The sequence below is a fragment of the Pelodiscus sinensis genome, chromosome 12, assembly GCF_049634645.1.
Source record: "Pelodiscus sinensis isolate JC-2024 chromosome 12, ASM4963464v1, whole genome shotgun sequence".
In the NCBI taxonomy this organism is placed as follows: domain Eukaryota; kingdom Metazoa; phylum Chordata; order Testudines; family Trionychidae; genus Pelodiscus; species Pelodiscus sinensis.
In genome coordinates, this window is record NC_134722.1 from 48507944 (window position 1) to 48525085 (window position 17142).

At 64.0% G+C, this 17142-nt stretch overlaps 1 protein-coding gene across 2 annotated transcripts in view; it reads left to right on the top strand.

Annotated features, from left to right (window-relative positions):
- Positions 1-7955: 7955 nt before the first annotated feature.
- Positions 7956-17142, top strand: part of RIPOR1 (RHO family interacting cell polarization regulator 1) — a 75748-nt gene continuing 66561 nt past the window's right edge. The window contains exon 1 of one of the 2 annotated variants that reach the window (XM_075940668.1): positions 7956-8079. Coding sequence is in view for 1 of the 2 variants with exons in the window: in XM_075940662.1 (XP_075796777.1) it covers positions 15801-15951 (151 nt within the window). In the remaining variant the exon portion in view is untranslated. Of the gene's footprint in view, positions 8080-15794; positions 15952-17142 lie in introns of those variants that run through there. The other variant, XM_075940662.1, reaches the window with a different exon arrangement.

Below are 17142 nucleotides of genomic sequence, written 5' to 3' on the forward strand. Positions count from 1 at the left end.
TGCTGGCTGCTTTTGAGAGCGGTGCAGTTGTAGGGCCGAAGTGAGCCTGCCTTAGCCCCCTGCACCACCACCCAGAAGCCACCTGAGGTAAGTGGTGCCCAACTGGAGCCCACATCCCGAACCCTGGCCTCAATCCTGAGCCCTTCTTGCACTCCAAATTCCTGCCCCCAGCCTGATAAAAGTGAGTGAGGATGGGGGAGAGAGGATGGCGTGAGCAGGGGCGGGGCCTCAGAGGAGGGGTGGGAAAGAGGCGGGGCAAGTGTCTTTGGATTTGAGGTAGATCCTGGATTGCAATTAAATTCAAAAAGTGATCTTATGCTTAAAAAGGTTGGAGACCCCTGAGCTACTGGATCCCCCTCGTCCGCATGTTTGTTGCCCCCCTCAAAGACCTCCCATAGATTAGTAAGGCAGGATTTCCCTTTACACAAACCATGTTGACTTTTGCCCAACAAATTATGTTCTTCTGTGTGTCTGACAATTTTATTCTTTACTATTGTTTCAACTACTTTGCCCGGTACTGACGTTAGACTCACCGGTCTGTAATTGCCAGGATCGCCTCTAGAGCCCTTTTTAAATATTGGCGTTCCATTAGCTATCTTCTAGTCGCTGGGTACAGAAGCTGATTTAAAGGACAGGTTACAAACCACAGATAATAGTTCTGCAATTTCACATTTGAGTGCTTTCACAACTCTCGGGTGAACGCCATCTGGTCCTGGTGAGTTGTTACTGTTACGTTTATCAATCAATTCCAAAACCTGCTCTAATGACACTTCAATCTGTGACAAGTCCTCAGATTTGTCACCTACAAAGGATAGGTCAGGTTTGGGAATCTCCCTAATGTGAAAGTAGAAAGAATTATATTGTAAGAGAAAGATGAATTATACTGTAATATGTTCGTAGGTATGCAGATCAGAATGAAACCAGGTGTGCCTGGGATAACAGGAAAAGGAACATTAGGTGTTAGGCAGAAAGTAATCGAGGTAACCAGAGAGATATGGACAGGGATTGCTGTGTGCTTGATGTGGAAATGAAGATACTTGACTAGTCTCATACTAATCATGTGAAGTTTTGCCACCTTTTAATCTTGTTAAATTGGCTTTCTTTTGATTGTATAAATCTAAGGGGTCTGAGCCTTGTATGGGACTCACATTTTCTGGGTGTATTAGCAGAGCGGCTTTGCTAATAAACAGAGCGGTCTGACAAATCTGTGAGTCCTGTGTGTCTGACTTTGACACTAACATCCTCAGCCGTGAAGACTGAAGCAAAGAATTCATGTAGTTTCTCTGCAATGACTTTATCGGCTTTAAGTGTCCTTTTGTACCTCGATCGTCCAGGGCCCCACTGGTTGTTTAGCCGGCTTCCTGCTTCTGATGGATTTAAAAAACATTTTGTTGTTCCTGTGATGTAGTGTCAGTACCATGCTGGTGGCTAGGCTGTGGGCTGTGGGCTGTGGGCTGTGGCTGACCCCTACTGGCCTCTGTCTGTAAACACTGCCCGGCGGGGGGCGCCTTGAGGGCCTCATGGCTGTGACTGAACCGGTCCTACTGGTTAAGGGAAGGGGGAAGAAAGGAAGGGAGTGTTGGGGGAAGGGGCAGTTCCTGGCTGGAATCATGGAGGAGACAGACTAAGGAGGGGGCTGGGAGTCTAAGGACTGAGGCGCCCCATCTCAAGGGGTCGGAGGCACCCTTGCCCAGACCCCAGTAGCCATGTCACGTCTCTGCTGGGCTGCGTCCTGGAGCAGCAATAAACCCCCCTGTTCTACTGGCCGGCGAAGTCTGTTCTGGCTGCTACAGGGCTGCATGATCGGGGGACCCCGACTTGCCGTCACAATTGCCTTTGGAGTTTTTGACTAGCTGTTCTTCAAACTCCTTTTTGGCTTTTCTTATTACATTTGTACACTGAATTTGGCAGTGATGATGCTCCTTTCTATTTACCTCACTAGGGGTATGTCTAGACCGCATCGCTCTGTTGGCAGAGGGATGCAGATTAGGCAGGTTGACATTGCAAATGAAGCGGGGATTTAAATATCCCACACTTAATTTGCATAAAAATGGCCACCGTTTTTGCCGACCCAGCACTTTGTCAGAAAAAGAGGCAGTCTAGAGGGGGTGTCACGTTACTGGATTTTGAGGGGAGCACCCAGATCACTGATGCACCCATAGGTGGGGGTGCTGGCCCCAAAAATGGTATAAAAGGGGGCCATGTGGGGTGTTGGATAGAAGCTCACTGTTTGCTGATCCTGTGTACGCTATTTATGTGATTGTATAATGTCTGTGTGTGTAGGTAGGAATCTGTAATCTGTGTGGATACTGAATATTTCTCTGAATGTGGTTGAGCATTGGGCAGAGCCTGGCCTATGGACATGCTAATTAGCGGGGCTCTGTGGGACAATGGCACTCGATGGGCCAAGGACACACCTAAAGCATGAGGGCGGACACCTAAGAGCTGCCAGCAGGGATAGGCCGATGGCCAGGTGACCTGCTGCAGCCAAGAAGAGACCAGGAAGGAGGTATAAAGAGGCCATGTGGTGGACTCCATCTTGGTTCTCAGCTCAGCACTTCATCCCAGAGGCAGCAGTGCAGGGATCGAAGAGCTCGGAAGACCTGTGAACCCATCCTGATCCTAGGATGCGCAACAAGGACTTTTAAACCAGCAGCTGTAACATCTCTGCTAGAGCCTGCATCGAGGACTGGGAGAGTCGATGCATGTAATGTACTATCCTTTAACAACCTCACTCTCATGCTTTTCTTTATTGTAATAATAAACCTTTAGATGTTAGATGCTAAAGGATTGGCCCAGCGTGATTTGTGGGTAAGGTCCAAAGGGTAAATTGACCAGGGATCTGTGGCTGGTTTCTTGGGACCGGACAGAACTTGTTTGGGGTAGGTGGGTTTGGGTGCTAGGACCCCCCACCGGTGTATGAGGCCCGGGGCCGTCTGGGGCATGGATAAGGCTGGGGTGTCAGAGGGGTTTGCTCATGAGGCTTCAGGCAGGCAGCTGAAGTGCTCTGTGGGACTGGTTTGTGGCCTGGTTGTAGAGGTCACCAGCCTGGGGGCTGTAAGGAGCCCCAGATTTGAGCAATTCACCCTGAGCGGATGCCCTCAGCTGTGCCCAGACATGGCCCGGTCTGTTACAGGGGGATCTGTCGAGAAAGAAAGCCTTTTTCGACAGATCCCTTATGCCTCCTGCAAGGAGGTTTACAGGATCTGCCGACAGAGGGATGCAGGATAGACATACACTAGGATTAATTAAGACATACCCTAGGACTGGACTTCCACTTTTTGAAAGATGCCTTTTATCTCTCACTGCTGCTTTTCCATGGTTGGTAAGCCACGGTGGCTCTTTTATTTTGTTTTTTTAATTTGGGGTACACATTGAAGTTGGGCCTCTATTATGGTGCCTTTGAAAAGTGTCCATGCAGCTTGCAGGGCTTTTACTTTAGTCACTGTACACATGTGGGTGAATCAGTGGGAATCGCACCTCACAGCACAGCCAGGGGGGACACTGGGTTACAAAGCAGACAGCCCCCCACTACGTCACACCGCGGTTCGTGCATCAACGCCCTGCCAAAGCTGCAGGGCACCTTGCGGCCGTGGCTGTCACTGGTGAGAGCCCCAGCACGAGGGAACCAAACTCAGCGAGTGGCCCTCGCACAGCGGGAGACCCCTGAAGTGGCCCTTGGTACCACAGGCCTCGTGCACTGGGGCACTAGTGCGCTTTGACGGAGCGCTGTTTGGAACAGGGCAACCACCAGCGCACGAGGGACGGTTCTGGAGAGCTTGGTCCTTCCCGCAGGCTCTGCTGCACAGGGCTCATCACGGGACCCAGCCCTGGGCATCTGGCTCAGACTCAAACGGCGAACAAGTGACTGAGTGCAGCTCTGGCCCTCAGCCCTAAGCTGTGCAGTGAAGTAAGAACCTGCTGCCGTTTGCTGGGGTGTCCCCACTTCTTAGGACTTGTGCTATTGCCTGGCTGCCTTCGTGCCTCTTGTGACGGGCCGGGCCAGGTCTGGGCACGGCTGAGGGCGTCCGCTCAGGGCAAATGGCTCAAAACCAGGGCTACCTACAGCCCTCGACTGGAGACCTTCCCAACAGACCACACCCCAGTCCCACCGAGCACTCCAGCTGCCAATCTGGCCAACAGGAACCTCACGAGCAAAACCCCTCTGGCACCCCAGCTCTCCCTGTGCCACAGTCAGCCCCGGGCCTAACACAGGTGAGGGTTATAGAACCCGATCTCACCTCCCCCAAACGGGTCCTTCCGGTGCCAAAGAACCAGCCACTGTCCCTGGTCACTTTACACTTCAGATCTTACCCACAAGAGCGCGCTGGGCCAGTCCATAGCATCTAAAATCGAAAGGGTTCTTAACAAGAAAGCAAAGGAGGAGGGCGAGGCTGTGAAGGAGAATGTCACATGCACCAGTCCCCCAGGTCTGGATGCAGGCTCTCAGCAGAGATGTTACAGGCTGCCCGCTCAGCAGTCTCTGGTGCACATCCTATGTCAGGATGGGTCGGCCTCCTTCCCGCTCGCTGTCCCTCGCAAGGCTGCATCTGGGATCAGGAGCAAGACTGAAGACCAGATGGAGTCCGCCTCATGGCATTTTATATCCCTTCCTGGGGTCTGCCCAGCTGGAGCTGGTCACATGATGCATGATTCACATGCCAGCAGCCATGAGATACTGAGTTGGTCTGCAGGTTTCCAGACCATCCCTCAGGGGTGTCTTGGCCTCTCTGGGAGCCATTGTCCCTGGAGCCGTGCTAATTGCACAGTCATCCATCGGCCAGTCCTTCCTCACAGCAGGCAGTGTAGGCCATCGCTCTGTCCCGGACGGAGACCATTCCCAGCACCCGCCCAGAGCCCCTCTCCATAACCCCCCCCCACATCACGCGGGTACATGAGCAGCACACATAGAATCAGTCAGACACAAGCTTTTGTTTGACACCTCACATGGCCCCTTTGTACAGACTTCGGGGCAAACACCCCTCATGGGTGCAGCAGTGATCTGTCTGCTCCCCTTAAAATTCAATAACGTGACAGATGGCTCTGGTGCCACCCCAATCACCCTATAGCTACCCTGTATGTAGGCTATAGGGTGATTGAGGTGGTGCTAGAGCCGTGTCCGTATGGTGGTTATAGGGAGATTGGAGCAGCGGTAGAGCCTTCTCTGTATGGTGGCTATCCGGTGATTGAGGCGGTGCTAGAGCCTTCTCTGTATGGTGGCTATCCGGTGATTGAGGCGGTGCTAGAGCCTTCTCTGTATGGTGGCTATCCGGTGATTGAGGCGGTGCTAGAGCCTTCTCTGTATGGTGGCTATCCGGTAATTGAGGCGGTGCTAGAGCCTTCTCTGTATGGTGGCTATCCGGTGATTGAGGTGGTGCTAGAGCCTTCTCTGTATGGCAGCTATAGGGTGACGGAGGCAGTGCTAGAGCCTTCTCTGTATGGTGGCTATCCGGTGATTGAGGCGGTGCTAGAGCCTTCTCTGTATGGCAGCTATAGGGTGACTGAGGCAGCGCTAGAGCTGTCTCTGCATGGCGGCTATGGCACAAGGCTTGGAAGGAGCCAGGAAACGTGGATGCCCACCCCGCAAAGCCCGTGTCAGCAAGTCGCGGAGCCAGAAGCGTGTAACATGGCTCTTGGGGATCCTTACGTGTTCTGACACTTGCTGCTGCAGGACGTTGCTGGCTGGGGAGACAGAGGTTCCCTGAGACTGTCAGTGCACAGAACCCCCTCAGCGCAGGCTCCGACGTCTCAGCCCTCTCCTGGGCCAGGCCCCACTTGTACATGTCCCTCTGGTACACTCGCCTGCACAGTCAGCCCCGGCCTGGGACAGCGCCGGCGGCCTGCAGGAGCGAGGGCTCCCCGTGCTTGGGCGGGCATGGCAGGCAGAAGACACAGGGCTGCAGCTTGCCACGGGTAGGGAGCCCCCACCCACGTCCCTGGGTCTCCAGCGCCAGAGACCTGGGCCAGGCAGCCCGCGCTTGGCCTCAGTGACTGCTTTTCCTGTGACTCATCTGCCGGGCGCTTGTGCTGTTATCTCTCCTTCCTCCCCGGCCTGCTGCTTCCTGCGCGCTGGCTCCTTGCATGCTTCCAGAGGGTGAGTGCATCTCGCGTGCTCCGCCCCGCCTCCGCTCGGGGGCTCCTCCAGACAGTGCCCGGGGCAGGGAGCCGCCGCCCTGCGGGGTCAGCAGGCTGCCCGTGGTTCGAAGGGTGAGGTCTGGGGAATGCGTCCCGAGCGAGAGTGGCGGCATGCCACCCCCGCCGGAGCCCATCACGCACGTCGGTGCCGACCCGCCCCTGCCCCTACCAGCTCGGGCGTGCTTTGCTCCCGGGGCAGGCTGGAGTCTTGCCAGTGCAGATGGCAGGTCCTTTGCCGAGAAGCGCTGGCTTGGGGTGCGCGGCGCTCCCGGCCGTGGGGCCCAGCACGCAGAGGCATGCCCTTGTGGGCAGCGTTTCGGAAGAGCCCTCTGCGCGAGGGCTAGAGGAAACCCGGCCCCGTTCCCCCGGGGCTCTGCCAAGTAGCTTCCTAGAGACAGTGACCCGCAGCCACCTGCCCCAGCGGGGCTCTCCACCTCGCGCCTGAGCCTCTGGGTGGGTCCCTGCGATGGGCACTGCCGGCCTGCCTGTGCCACCAAAGTCTCCATCTCCACCGGCCAGACCTCGGGGGACCGGATCTCAGCCACCACCACCACCCAGTGGCTGACACAGGCAGTGTCGGCACTAGCACCGGCAGCCCCGTCTGCGTGCTTGCCACAGCTCCTCGTGCTCGTACCAGGACCCCTCCGAGGGCACGCTGGGGTGTTGCGTGGCGGGACACACTGACACTGGGGAGTCCCGGGCGATGCTGGGTCGGGCGCCGTGCCAGGGACCGGCCGGCCCCAGACAGTGAGCCAAGGGCGGGAGGTTGCCTCTAGCCAGGGGGCTCACAGCGGGTCCGTTTTCTCACGTCCGCAGGCAAACGAACTGGCTTGTTCAGACACAAAACAAGGCCCCGGCCTGGAGGTGGCAGCTAGCCAGGGGCACCCGGGTGGCACCTGGTACAGAGCAGGGCCGGGCACAAGCCTCTCCTGGCCTCCACGGGCAAGTTCTTTATGCCCTGAAATCAGACGCGAAATTTCCCTACAACCAGAGTCGATTCCAGCCGAGGGCCTCCCCCGTGGCCAGGCCAGACCCACGGGGCCCATGGACCAAGCTCCAGCTCCCTCCCCGTGGCCAGGCCAGACCCACGGGGCCCATGGACCAAGCTCCAGCTCCCTCCCCGTGGCCAGGCCAGACCCACGGGGCCCATGGACCAAGCTCCAGCTCCCTCCCCGTGGCCAGGCCAGACCCACGGGGCCCACGGGACAGGCTCCAGCTCCCTCCCCATGGCCAGGGCAGACCCACGGGGCCCATGGACCAAGCTCCAGCTCCCTCCCCGTGGCCAGGCCAGACCCATGGGGCCCACGGGACAGGCTCCGGCTCCCTCCCCGTGGCCAGGCCAGCCCCACGGGGCCCACGGGACAGGCTCCGGCTCCCTCCCCGTGGCCAGACCGGCCCCACAGGCAGGCAGAGTAAGAGGTCACAGACGTGTCTCGTAGTCGGGTGGCTCTGGCTCTCAGACACTCGGGGAGAGGATGAGACAGGAGCTGTGTCTCCAGTCACGCCTCGGCCGAACGGCACATCGCTGGTTTCTCCAGCGTGTGGCGAGGTCCCAGCCCGGCCTCCATTCCAAGCCCTCTGGTAAGTCGGGGGTGCAGGGGAGCCTGCTTGGCCCGTGTTTGCCAGGAGGCCACAGGGGCGCCCTGCAGCTGGGCGGAGCTTGCAGAGCCAGGCATGGACCAGCAGCTCTGGCTCCTGGCGCCCGGGTGCCCTGCCAATGGATGGGGAGCAGGCAGGCAGGAGGGGCCGGGCACAGGATGGTGCTGGCCCTTTAACGTGGGCTCTGCAGTGCGCTGCGAGAGGTGGAGCACTCGCCGGGAGGCAGGACTCGAGTGTCCAGCTCTCCAGCCCAGCCTGGCTTCGGGGAAGCAGGAGGCTGCTGGCTGCAGCGGGGGGCTGCTCGGGAAGGAGCAGCGAGCAGCCAGGGCCGCTGCCCTGGGATTGGTGAGTCCCTCCGTGGTTTCCTGTGCGTGGTCCCAGTGGGTCCCAGGGACTTTGGGGCACTGAGATGCCCCACGCTCTGGGCCAAGCCGGGGGGGGGGGATTGGAAGCGGCTGCAGAGGGGGCGAGTTCTGATTGGGGTCCCCCCCATGCAAAGTCTCTGTCCCTTGGAGCAGCTCAGCAATTCCCGGGGGTATGGCCCTTTGCCACCAGGGGCAGCTCACAGCGGCTCCAGGCTGCCGAACGCCCTCGGCCAGCCCTGCTCTGGGCTCCTCTGGCAGAAGGGCCCCAGGCTCCTGCTCCCGGGAGCCCCTGAGCCCCTCTCCCAGGAGGGGCATCGTCTGCCCCCCAGCAAGGTGGCTCGGAGTCCGGGGAGGCGCCGGTGCCTGGCAGGGCCTGCTGCCCCAGGGCTCCGGCGTGGACTCGCTGTCGGGAAGACGGAAACGCATCTGGACTTGGGGCGCCGCCCCGGGCAGGGAGGATGCAGGAGGCCGAGTGGGGCCGGGAGATAATGTGGCGGCGGGCTGGGCAGGCCAGGCCCCACGGGGCCATGTGCATCCCTCCTGACGCTGCGCTGTTATTGTTCGGGAGAGGAAGTCTGGCAGCAGCGCAGGTTAACCCTGCCCGGCCCGCTGCCCTGTCCTGCCGCCCTTGCAGGCCGAGGGTGGGGGCGCTGGGCCGGGGCCGGGGCCTTGTAGGCAGTTGGGAGTCAACCCAGCACAGGAGGAAAGCGGCCCCGTCCTGGGGCGCGGAGGCCACCTGGGCACGGCCAGCCCCGCGCATCCCCGGCCACCTGCTGCAGACTCCGGCGGCTCTGGCCATGCGGGGAGCGGGGCCAGACCTTCCGTCCCGCCTCCGCCGGGAGGGAGACCTGCCAGGAACGCCCTGGGCTCCTGCCTTTCCCAGCAGCTCGGCGGGGAACCGGGCCAGGAAGGTGTCAAGCCGCTTCTCCCTGCTTCTTTGCTGAACGAGGCCCAGCGCTCGCCACCTCCGCTGGCCTGGGAGGGCTCTGGAGGCCTGGCCCACCCGCGTGGCACCTGCCTGAGCAGGAAGCCTGGCGGAGCCAGCTGGCTTGCGAGGCTGCCCGGTTCCTTCGCACCCGTTTCACTTGCATGCCCAGCGCCCGCCGGCCCCTTGGTGCCAGGTTCCTGGGTAGCAGCCGGCGGCGAGTCGCCTCCATCTACACTTTCCAGCTGCAACGCGCGGCGCCCAGGGAGCAGCCCTGCACCCGCACGGTGCCAGGCTGGGCCGGTCCCTCCACGGCCCCGAACCTTCCGCACTTCCTGGGCCTGGTGACACGAGCCCAGCCCCCTCCCCGGAGCAGCCTTTGGGCTGCCTTGGCCCCTGCGTGGCTCTGGCGGAGGACGCTGTGGAACAGGTACCGGAGCAGAGCTGGTCTCAGGGCGCCGCCCTCGGCCTCGTCGGGACTCCATGCGGTGCTGCAGGAGCCCTCGGCCCTGCCGTGGGCGCGGGGGAGAGGGGCCAGGCCGGGGCCACGGAGGGGGGTGCAGCTGCCTTTGGGAAGGGATGCTGAGGGGGCAGGGATGCAGCCGGGCGTGGCGGAGGCAGGAGGGTGACGGGCTGCTCTGGCCCCTGGCAAACGGGAGCACCAGGCGGTTTCTCTCTCTCCTGCGGGGCTCGGTTTGCCACTGGTGTTCTGGGGGCGCGGCGAGTAGGAACAACCCAGGCCGCCGCGCTTGGGGGTCCCCTGAACAAGCTGTTCTCCTGCCCTTTGGGCACGGGGGAGGGGAGAGGCTGCCAGGGGCCGGGCAAGGGCTCGGAATGGCAGGTGCACAGAGACGCGCCCACGGCCCCGCCGGGGCTGCTCTTCCGTGGCGGCAGAGGGCAGCGCCGGCGCTCTGCAGATGCTAGACAGACGGCAGCCCTGGCGGAAGGGGGCCGGCACCAGGCTGGCCCTCGGAGAGCGGTGGGCACGGGGGCCACGTGCCGACCCACGAGACATTTTGGGAACGTTGCCCAGGGGCCGGGGTCCCTGCAGCACCTGGGAAGGGAGGCGCCCGCTGACCGCACCAGCCGTGCACTCCCCCATCCAGTGGCAGCGTGGCCGCCCCGCACATGCTAGACGTGCCCTAGCCAAGCTGCCCACCCGGGAGAGCGGCTCGGAACCGACAGGCCGCCGCGCGCTAACCCAGCCTGCCCGCCAGACATCCCTTCCCGCTGGAGGGGCTGCTGGAGAAGGCAGGGATCTGGGTTCAGCGCCAGGCTCGGACTCAGCGTGGCTGCCCGGGCAGGGCCCTGCAGGCAGACCTAGAGCCGCGCTGCTTAACTGGTGCCTGGGAGCTGCCTGCTCGCGGCCCGTCCCAGGCGAGGGCGGCCCAGCTGAGTCGGGGGCTGGCCCCGCGTGGCCCGAAGGGTTAACCCATTAACCGATTAACGTGGGGTTACGGCCCAAACCCGCAGCCCTTAGGACGTGGGCCCTGAGGCAAACCCTGGCGTGGCCCTCGGGCCGTGGCACAGGGCGCTGTGTCGTGAGCGTGTCGGGCACTGCTGCACTGAGAGCCCACGCGCCGTGGCACGGCACTCGCTGCTCTCTCTCCGCCAGCGCGGTGCGGGCCTCGTGCCACGTGGCTGTTTGCAGAGGCGCGGGGCACAGGGAGGCTCTGCTCGCCAGCGCTGAGGAGAGGACGGGACAGCAAACCTGGGCGCGTGATGTCACTGTGCCCAATGCGCTGGGCGCCGGACCGGCAGCTGCTGCATCTCTGGTGCCAGCCAGTCACGGCCCAGCACCAGGCGCCCGCTGGGGCCCAGGGCCAGTACGCTGAGCCTGGGTCACGCGGCTGCCGGTCTGGCTCACAACCGGGGTGCAGGGCAGGAGGGAGCCAGCGTGAGCCAGCCCCAGCGCCGGGACCGCACCCCTGCCCGGTTCCCATAGTGCGCCGGGGCGTCTCGCCTGGGGCCGGGACCATGTGGCGCCTGCCAGCGCTGCCCCGGCTGGGCGCTCTCCTGAGGCCTGCAGACAAGGCCAGCCCCTGGCTGGGCGAGGGAAGCCCCAGAGCAGCCGGCCCCCTAGGCGCAGGACACAGTCTGCTTGGGCCAGGCCAGGGGCAGCGCAGGGTGTCCTGGGTGCGCCCCAGCGTGGCCGGATCTGCGCGTGCGCCCCAGCGTGGCAAGATCTGTGTGCGTCCCAGCGTGGCCGGATCTGCGTGCATCCCAGCGTGGCCGGAATCTACGCGCGCGCGTCCCAGCGTGGCCGGATCTGCGTGCGTCCCAGCGTGGCCGGATCTGCGCGCGCGCCCCAGCATGGCCAGATCTGTGTACGTCCCAGCGCAGCTGGATCTGCGTGCGCCTCAGGTTGGCTGGATCTGCGCGCACGCCCCAGCGCGGCTGGATCTGCACGCGCCCCAGCATGGCTGGATCTGCGTGCGTGCCCCAGCGTGGCTTGCTCTACGTGCCCCAGCGTGGCCGGATCTGCGCGTGCGCCCCAGCGTGGCAAGATCTGCGTGCGTCCCAGCGTGGCCGGATCTGCGCGCGCGCCCCAGCATGGCCAGATCTGTGTACGTCCCAGCGCAGCTGGATCTGCGTGCGCCTCAGGTTGGCTGGATCTGCGCGCACGCCCCAGCGCGGCTGGATCTGCACGCGCCCCAGCATGGCCGGATCTGCGTGCGTGCCCCAGCGTGGCTTGCTCTACGTGCCCCAGCGTGGCCGGATCTGCGCGTGCGCCCCAGCGTGGCAAGATCTGCGTGCGTCCCAGCGTGGCCGGATCTGTGTGCATCCCAGCGTGGCCGGATCTGCGTGCGTGCCCCAGCGTGGCCAGATCTGCATGCGTCCCAGCGTGGCTGGATCTGCACGCGCGCCCCAGCGTGGCTGGATCTGCGCGCGCGTCCCAGCGTGGCAAGATCTGTGTGCGTCCCAGCGTGGCCGGATCTGCGTGCGTCCCAGCGTGGCCGGATCTGCGTGCGTCCCAGCGTGGCTGGATCTGCATGCGCCCCAGCGTGGCCAGATCTGCGTGCGTCCCAGCGTGGCTGGATCTGCGCGCGCGCCCCAGCGTGGCTGGATCTGCGTGCGCGCCCCAGCGTGGCAAGATCTGTGTGCGTCCCAGCGCGGCTGGATCTGCGTGCCCCATCATGGCCGGATATGCGTGCACCCCAGCGTGGCCGGATCTGCATGCACCCCAGCGTGGCCGGATTTGTGGGTGTCCCAGCAGTAAGGGCAGGGCCTCCAACCCCAGCGCAATCCAGACATGCTCTGCAGGCTGAAGGGCCCTGGGGACCTGTGTGAGGTGCGCCTGCCCAACAGCAGCATGCCCCCTTCGCACGTGGACTCGCACGTGGACGCAATGGCCGCCACAGTCAGGGTGCTAAGACGTGGGACCCTCAGCCACATTCCAACCAGTGACTGCGCCGCTCCCGGTGTTACCCGCCTGCTCAGAGGCCAGCGCCGGGCCTCTCTCTCCTGGGCCCACATTTCCCGCGGGGGCTCCCTGTGCGTCGGCGGAGGGACACGGGGGAACGTGGCTGCTCCGGTGTGTTATCGCAGGATGAAGTGGCCCGTTACACGTGGCCAGCTCCATTGAGCGGGCCCAGGGCTGTGCTAGGCCCCAGCTATGGGACTGGCTCTCGGCCAGGGTCCTCTGCCCAGAGTTTCTCTGTTTTCTGTTCCCCTCAGGAGGCTCAAACCAAACGTGGTTCTTGGCAGAGGCCCTGGATCAGCAGCGACTCTGCAGGCCTCAGGCAGGAACAGAGAGTTACAAGAAAGGGCCTGGGGTGGGGGAAGGGCAGAGCCCTGGCTCTCAGAACCAGTCACTGTCCCCAGGGCCCTAGCGAGAGGTGACAAGCCGCTGAGGCAGAGAGGAAGTGCAGTGTCCACGCTGCATGGCTGGGGGAGGCGCTCGGGGCCACGCCGTGTGGCTGTGGGGAGGCGCTCATGGCCCACGCGGTGTGGTTGGATTCAGGGCCACGCCGCGTGATTGGGGGAGGCGCTCAGGGCCACGCTGCATGGTTGGGGAGGCTCTCGTGGCCCACGCCGTGTGGTTGGGGGAGGCGCTCAGGGCCACGCTGCATGGTTGGGGAGGCGCTCGGGGCCATGTTGAGTGGCTGGCAGGAGGTGCTTGGGGCCACGCCATGCCACGTGGCTGGGGGGAGGTGCTTGGGGAAATGCCACGTGGCTGGAGGGAGGTGCTTGGGGCCATGCCACGTGGCTGGGGGGAGGTGCTTGGGCCCACGCCACGTGGCTGGGAGGAGGTGCTTGGGGCCATGCCATGTGGCTGGGGGGGAGGTGCTTGGGGCCATGCCACGTGGCTGGGGGGGAGGTGCTTGGGGCCACACCACGTGGCTGGGAGGAGGTGCTTGGGGCCATGCCACGTGGCTGGGGGGAGGTGCTTGGGCCCACGCCACATGGCTGGGAGGAGGTGCTTGGGGCCATGCCACGTGGCTGGGGGGAGGTGCTTGGGCCCACGCCACGTGGCTGGGAGGAGGTGCTTGGGGAAATGCCACGTGGCTGGGGGGAGGTGCTTGGGGCCATGCCACGTGGCTGGGAGGAGGTGCTTGGGGCCATGCCATGTGGCTGGGGGGGAGTTGCTCGGGGCCACGCCACGTAGCTGGGGGGGAGGCGCTCAGGGCCATGGAGAACTAGTAGCAAAGAAGCACCTTGCACGGGGACCCAGATCGGGGCTGTCGCTGTCCCAGCGCGCTGGAAAGCGGAGCTCAAGCCTGGGCCCTGCTCTGATGACAGTGCCTGGACGCTGAGGTGCCTCAGACACACCCCTGCCTCCCCCATGGAGCTCTCCCAGGGACTGCCCGCGGAAGCCAGGCCAGGCGGGCACAGGAATGCAGGTGACCTCACAAGCCGACGGGGTCTCTGGTGCTGGGTCTGACTTCCTGCCAGGCTGGTTGTATTAGCTCGGCACCCGATTTCCATGCCGGCAGGACAGGCCCCTGGCACCCAGCCGTCTCTCCTTCCCACGAGGCTTGCGGGAACTCTGCCGGCGTGGACGTTCTGCCCTGCCAATCAAACTCCACGCGGCCGAGGTGTCCGCCACCCATCTGCGTGGCACTCGCGGCGCTAGCCGGGCGGTGCCGTCTGCCAGCGAGCCAGGTGTTTCGCCGCCACCGGGGGGACGTCGGAGCCGTAGACGGACTGACCTAGGCCTGCCCGGGCCCGGGCCTGCTGCCTCTGACGGAGGGCTGCGCTAGCCAAGGGCAGGAAGAGCTTCCTGGCCGGGAACCCGAGCGGCCCACCCCAGCTCGCAGGCGTCCTGGGAGGGGGAAAAGCCACGAGAGGGGCTGGTGCTTTGGACCTGGCAGGCAGGAACTCCAGGGCTGCCCGGTGCGTGGGCGGAAGAAGCTGCCTGACCTGTGGGGCGGCACGCGGCTGTACCCAAAGGCAGCGAGGCACCAGGGCGGCGTGACTCACCCGCCGCACGCCTCCGCGGAGGGATCATTATCTGCACGAAGAGCGTGGGCTCCTGCCAGCTGCAGCACGGGCGGGGCGGAGGGAGGCGGTGCCCCTGTTCTCAGGAGTCTGCCGGCCCGGGCTCCCGCGCCAGAGGAGGCGGAGACTGACGACCCGGGCTCCCACGCCGGAGGAGGAGGAGACTGACGACCCGGGCTCCCACGCCGGAGGAGGAGGAGGAGACTGACGACCCGGGCTCCCACGCTGGAGGAGGAGGAGACTGGCGACCCGGGCTCCTGCGCCGCAGGAGGCGGAGACTGGCGACCCGGGCTCCCGCGCCGCAGGAGGCGGAGACTGGCGACCCGGGCTCCCGCGCCGCAGGAGGCGGAGACTGGCGACCCGGGCTCCCGCGCCGCAGGAGGCGGAGACTGGCGACCCGGGCTCCCGCGCCGCAGGAGGCGGAGACTGGCGACCCGGGCTCCCGCGCCGGAGGAGGCGGAGACTGGCGACCCGGGCTCCCGCGCCGGAGGAGGCGGAGACTGGCGACCCGGGCTCCCGCGCCGGAGGAGGCGGAGACTGGCGACCCGGGCTCCCGCGCCGGAGGAGGAGACTGGCGACCCGGGCTCCCGCGCCGGAGGAGGAGACTGGCGACCCGGGCTCCCGCGCCGGAGGAGGAGACTGGCGACCCGGGCTCCCGCGCCGGAGGAGGAGACTGGCGACCCGGGCTCCCGCGCTGGACCCAGACCCCCACTCTTGGGACCCAGGAAAGAAAGAGCCGGGGGGCATGTGCCTCAGCCCATTCCCACCGGGCTCAAGGTGCCCATGGCATGCCACTAAGGCTGGCAGCGGTGCGCCCACCCTGGGCCATGCCTGCTCGAGGTCTCTGCAGTGGGAGGGGAGGGGAGGGCAGGGCTGACCTCCGAGCCCTGGGCCTGGCCTGCCTAAGGGCAGCCACAGGGAAGATGGGTTCATGGGGTAACGCAAACCCCGTGGGCACCAGGTCCCCAAGGACCCTGCGCAGCTGCCACGGGCACTGGTCACCCGCGTCCCCACCGACCCTCTGGTGGCCCCTGCCCCACGGCACGTTGTGCCCCCCGGGCCAGGCCTGGGCTCGTTGCCCCCCCATACTGCCCAGCGGGCCGGGGAGGGGATGGCCGGGGAGGGCGGGGGAGGGGAGGGGATGGCCGGGCCGGGCCGGACGGGGAGGGGAGGGGAGGGGAGGGGATGGCCGGGCCGGGCAGGGCAGAGGAGGGGAGGGGATGGCCGGGCCGGACGGGGAGGGGAGGGGAGGGGATGGCCGGGCTGGGCCGGGCGGGGGAGGAGAGGGAAGGGGAGGGGATGGCCGGGCCGGGCAGGGCAGAGGAGGGGAGGGGATGGCCGGGCCGGGCGGGGAGGGGAGGGACCAGCTGGCGCGCCCCGCCCAGGGGCTGGAGGAGGCGGCGGCCGAGCTGCTGGGTCCGGGCCGCCCTGCGCTGCGCGACGCTGCGTGGGGGGGCGACGCGGGGAAGCGGCCGCTGGAGCCATGTAAGTGCCGGGCCGGGCCGGGCCGGGGGCCGCGGGGGCGGGTTTGCGGGGCCGGGGCTCGGGGAGCCAAGGATTTAGCGCGCGCGTGTGTGTGACACGGGGCTGTGCGTGGAGACACGGCTCTGGGTGTGTGTGCGTGTGAGACAGACACCGGCTTTGTGTGCGTGCGCGCGCGTGTCACGACTGTGAGCGCGCGTGACAGGGCTCTGTGTGTGTGTGTGTGTGTGTGTGTGTGTGTGAGAGAGAGAGAGACACACACCGGGCTCTGTGTGCGTGTACATCTTAGTGTTAGGTGTGTGTGTGTGTGTGTGTGTGTGTGTGTGTGTGAGAGACACACACCGGGCTCTGTGTGCATGTACATCTTAGTGTTAGGTGTGTGTGTGTGTGTGTGTGTGTGTGTGTGTGTGTGTGTGTGTGAGAGACACACACCGGGCTCTGTGTGCATGTACATCTTAGTGTTAGGTCCGTCTGTGTGTGTGTGTGAGAGAGAGTCACACCGGGCTCTGTGTGCATGTACATCTTAGTGTTAGGTCCGTCTGTGTGTGTGTGTGAGAGAGAGTCACACCGGGCTCTGTGTGCATGTACGTCCTTGTGTTAGGTCTGTGTGTGTGTGTGTGAGAGACACACACCGAGCTCTGTGTGCGTGTAGATCTTAGTGTTAGGGGTGTGTGTGTGTGTGAGACACACCGAGCTCTGTGTGCGTGTTGATCTTAGTGTTAGGTCTGTGTGTGTGTGTGACACACACACACCGAGCTCTGTGTGCGTGTAGATCTTAGTGTTAGGTCTGTGTGTGTGTGTGTGTGAGACACACCGAGCTCTGTGTGCGTGTACATCTTAGTGTTAGGTGTGTGTGTGTGTGTGTGACACACCGGGTTCTGTGTGCGTGTACATCGTTGTGCTAGGTCCGTGTGTGTGTGTGTGTGTGTGACACACCGGGCTCTGTGTGCGTGTCCATCGTTGTGCTAGGTCCGTGTGTGTGTGTGTGTGTGTGACACACCGGGCTCTGTGTGTGTGTCCATCGTTGTGCTAGGTCCGTGTGTGTGTGTGTGTGTGACACGGGGCTGTGCGTGGAGACACGGCTCTGGGTGTGTGTGCGTGTGAGACAGACACCGGCTTTGTGTGCGTGCGCGCGCGTGTCACGACTGTGAGCGCGCGTGACAGGGCTCTGTGTGTGTGTGTGTGTGTGTGTGT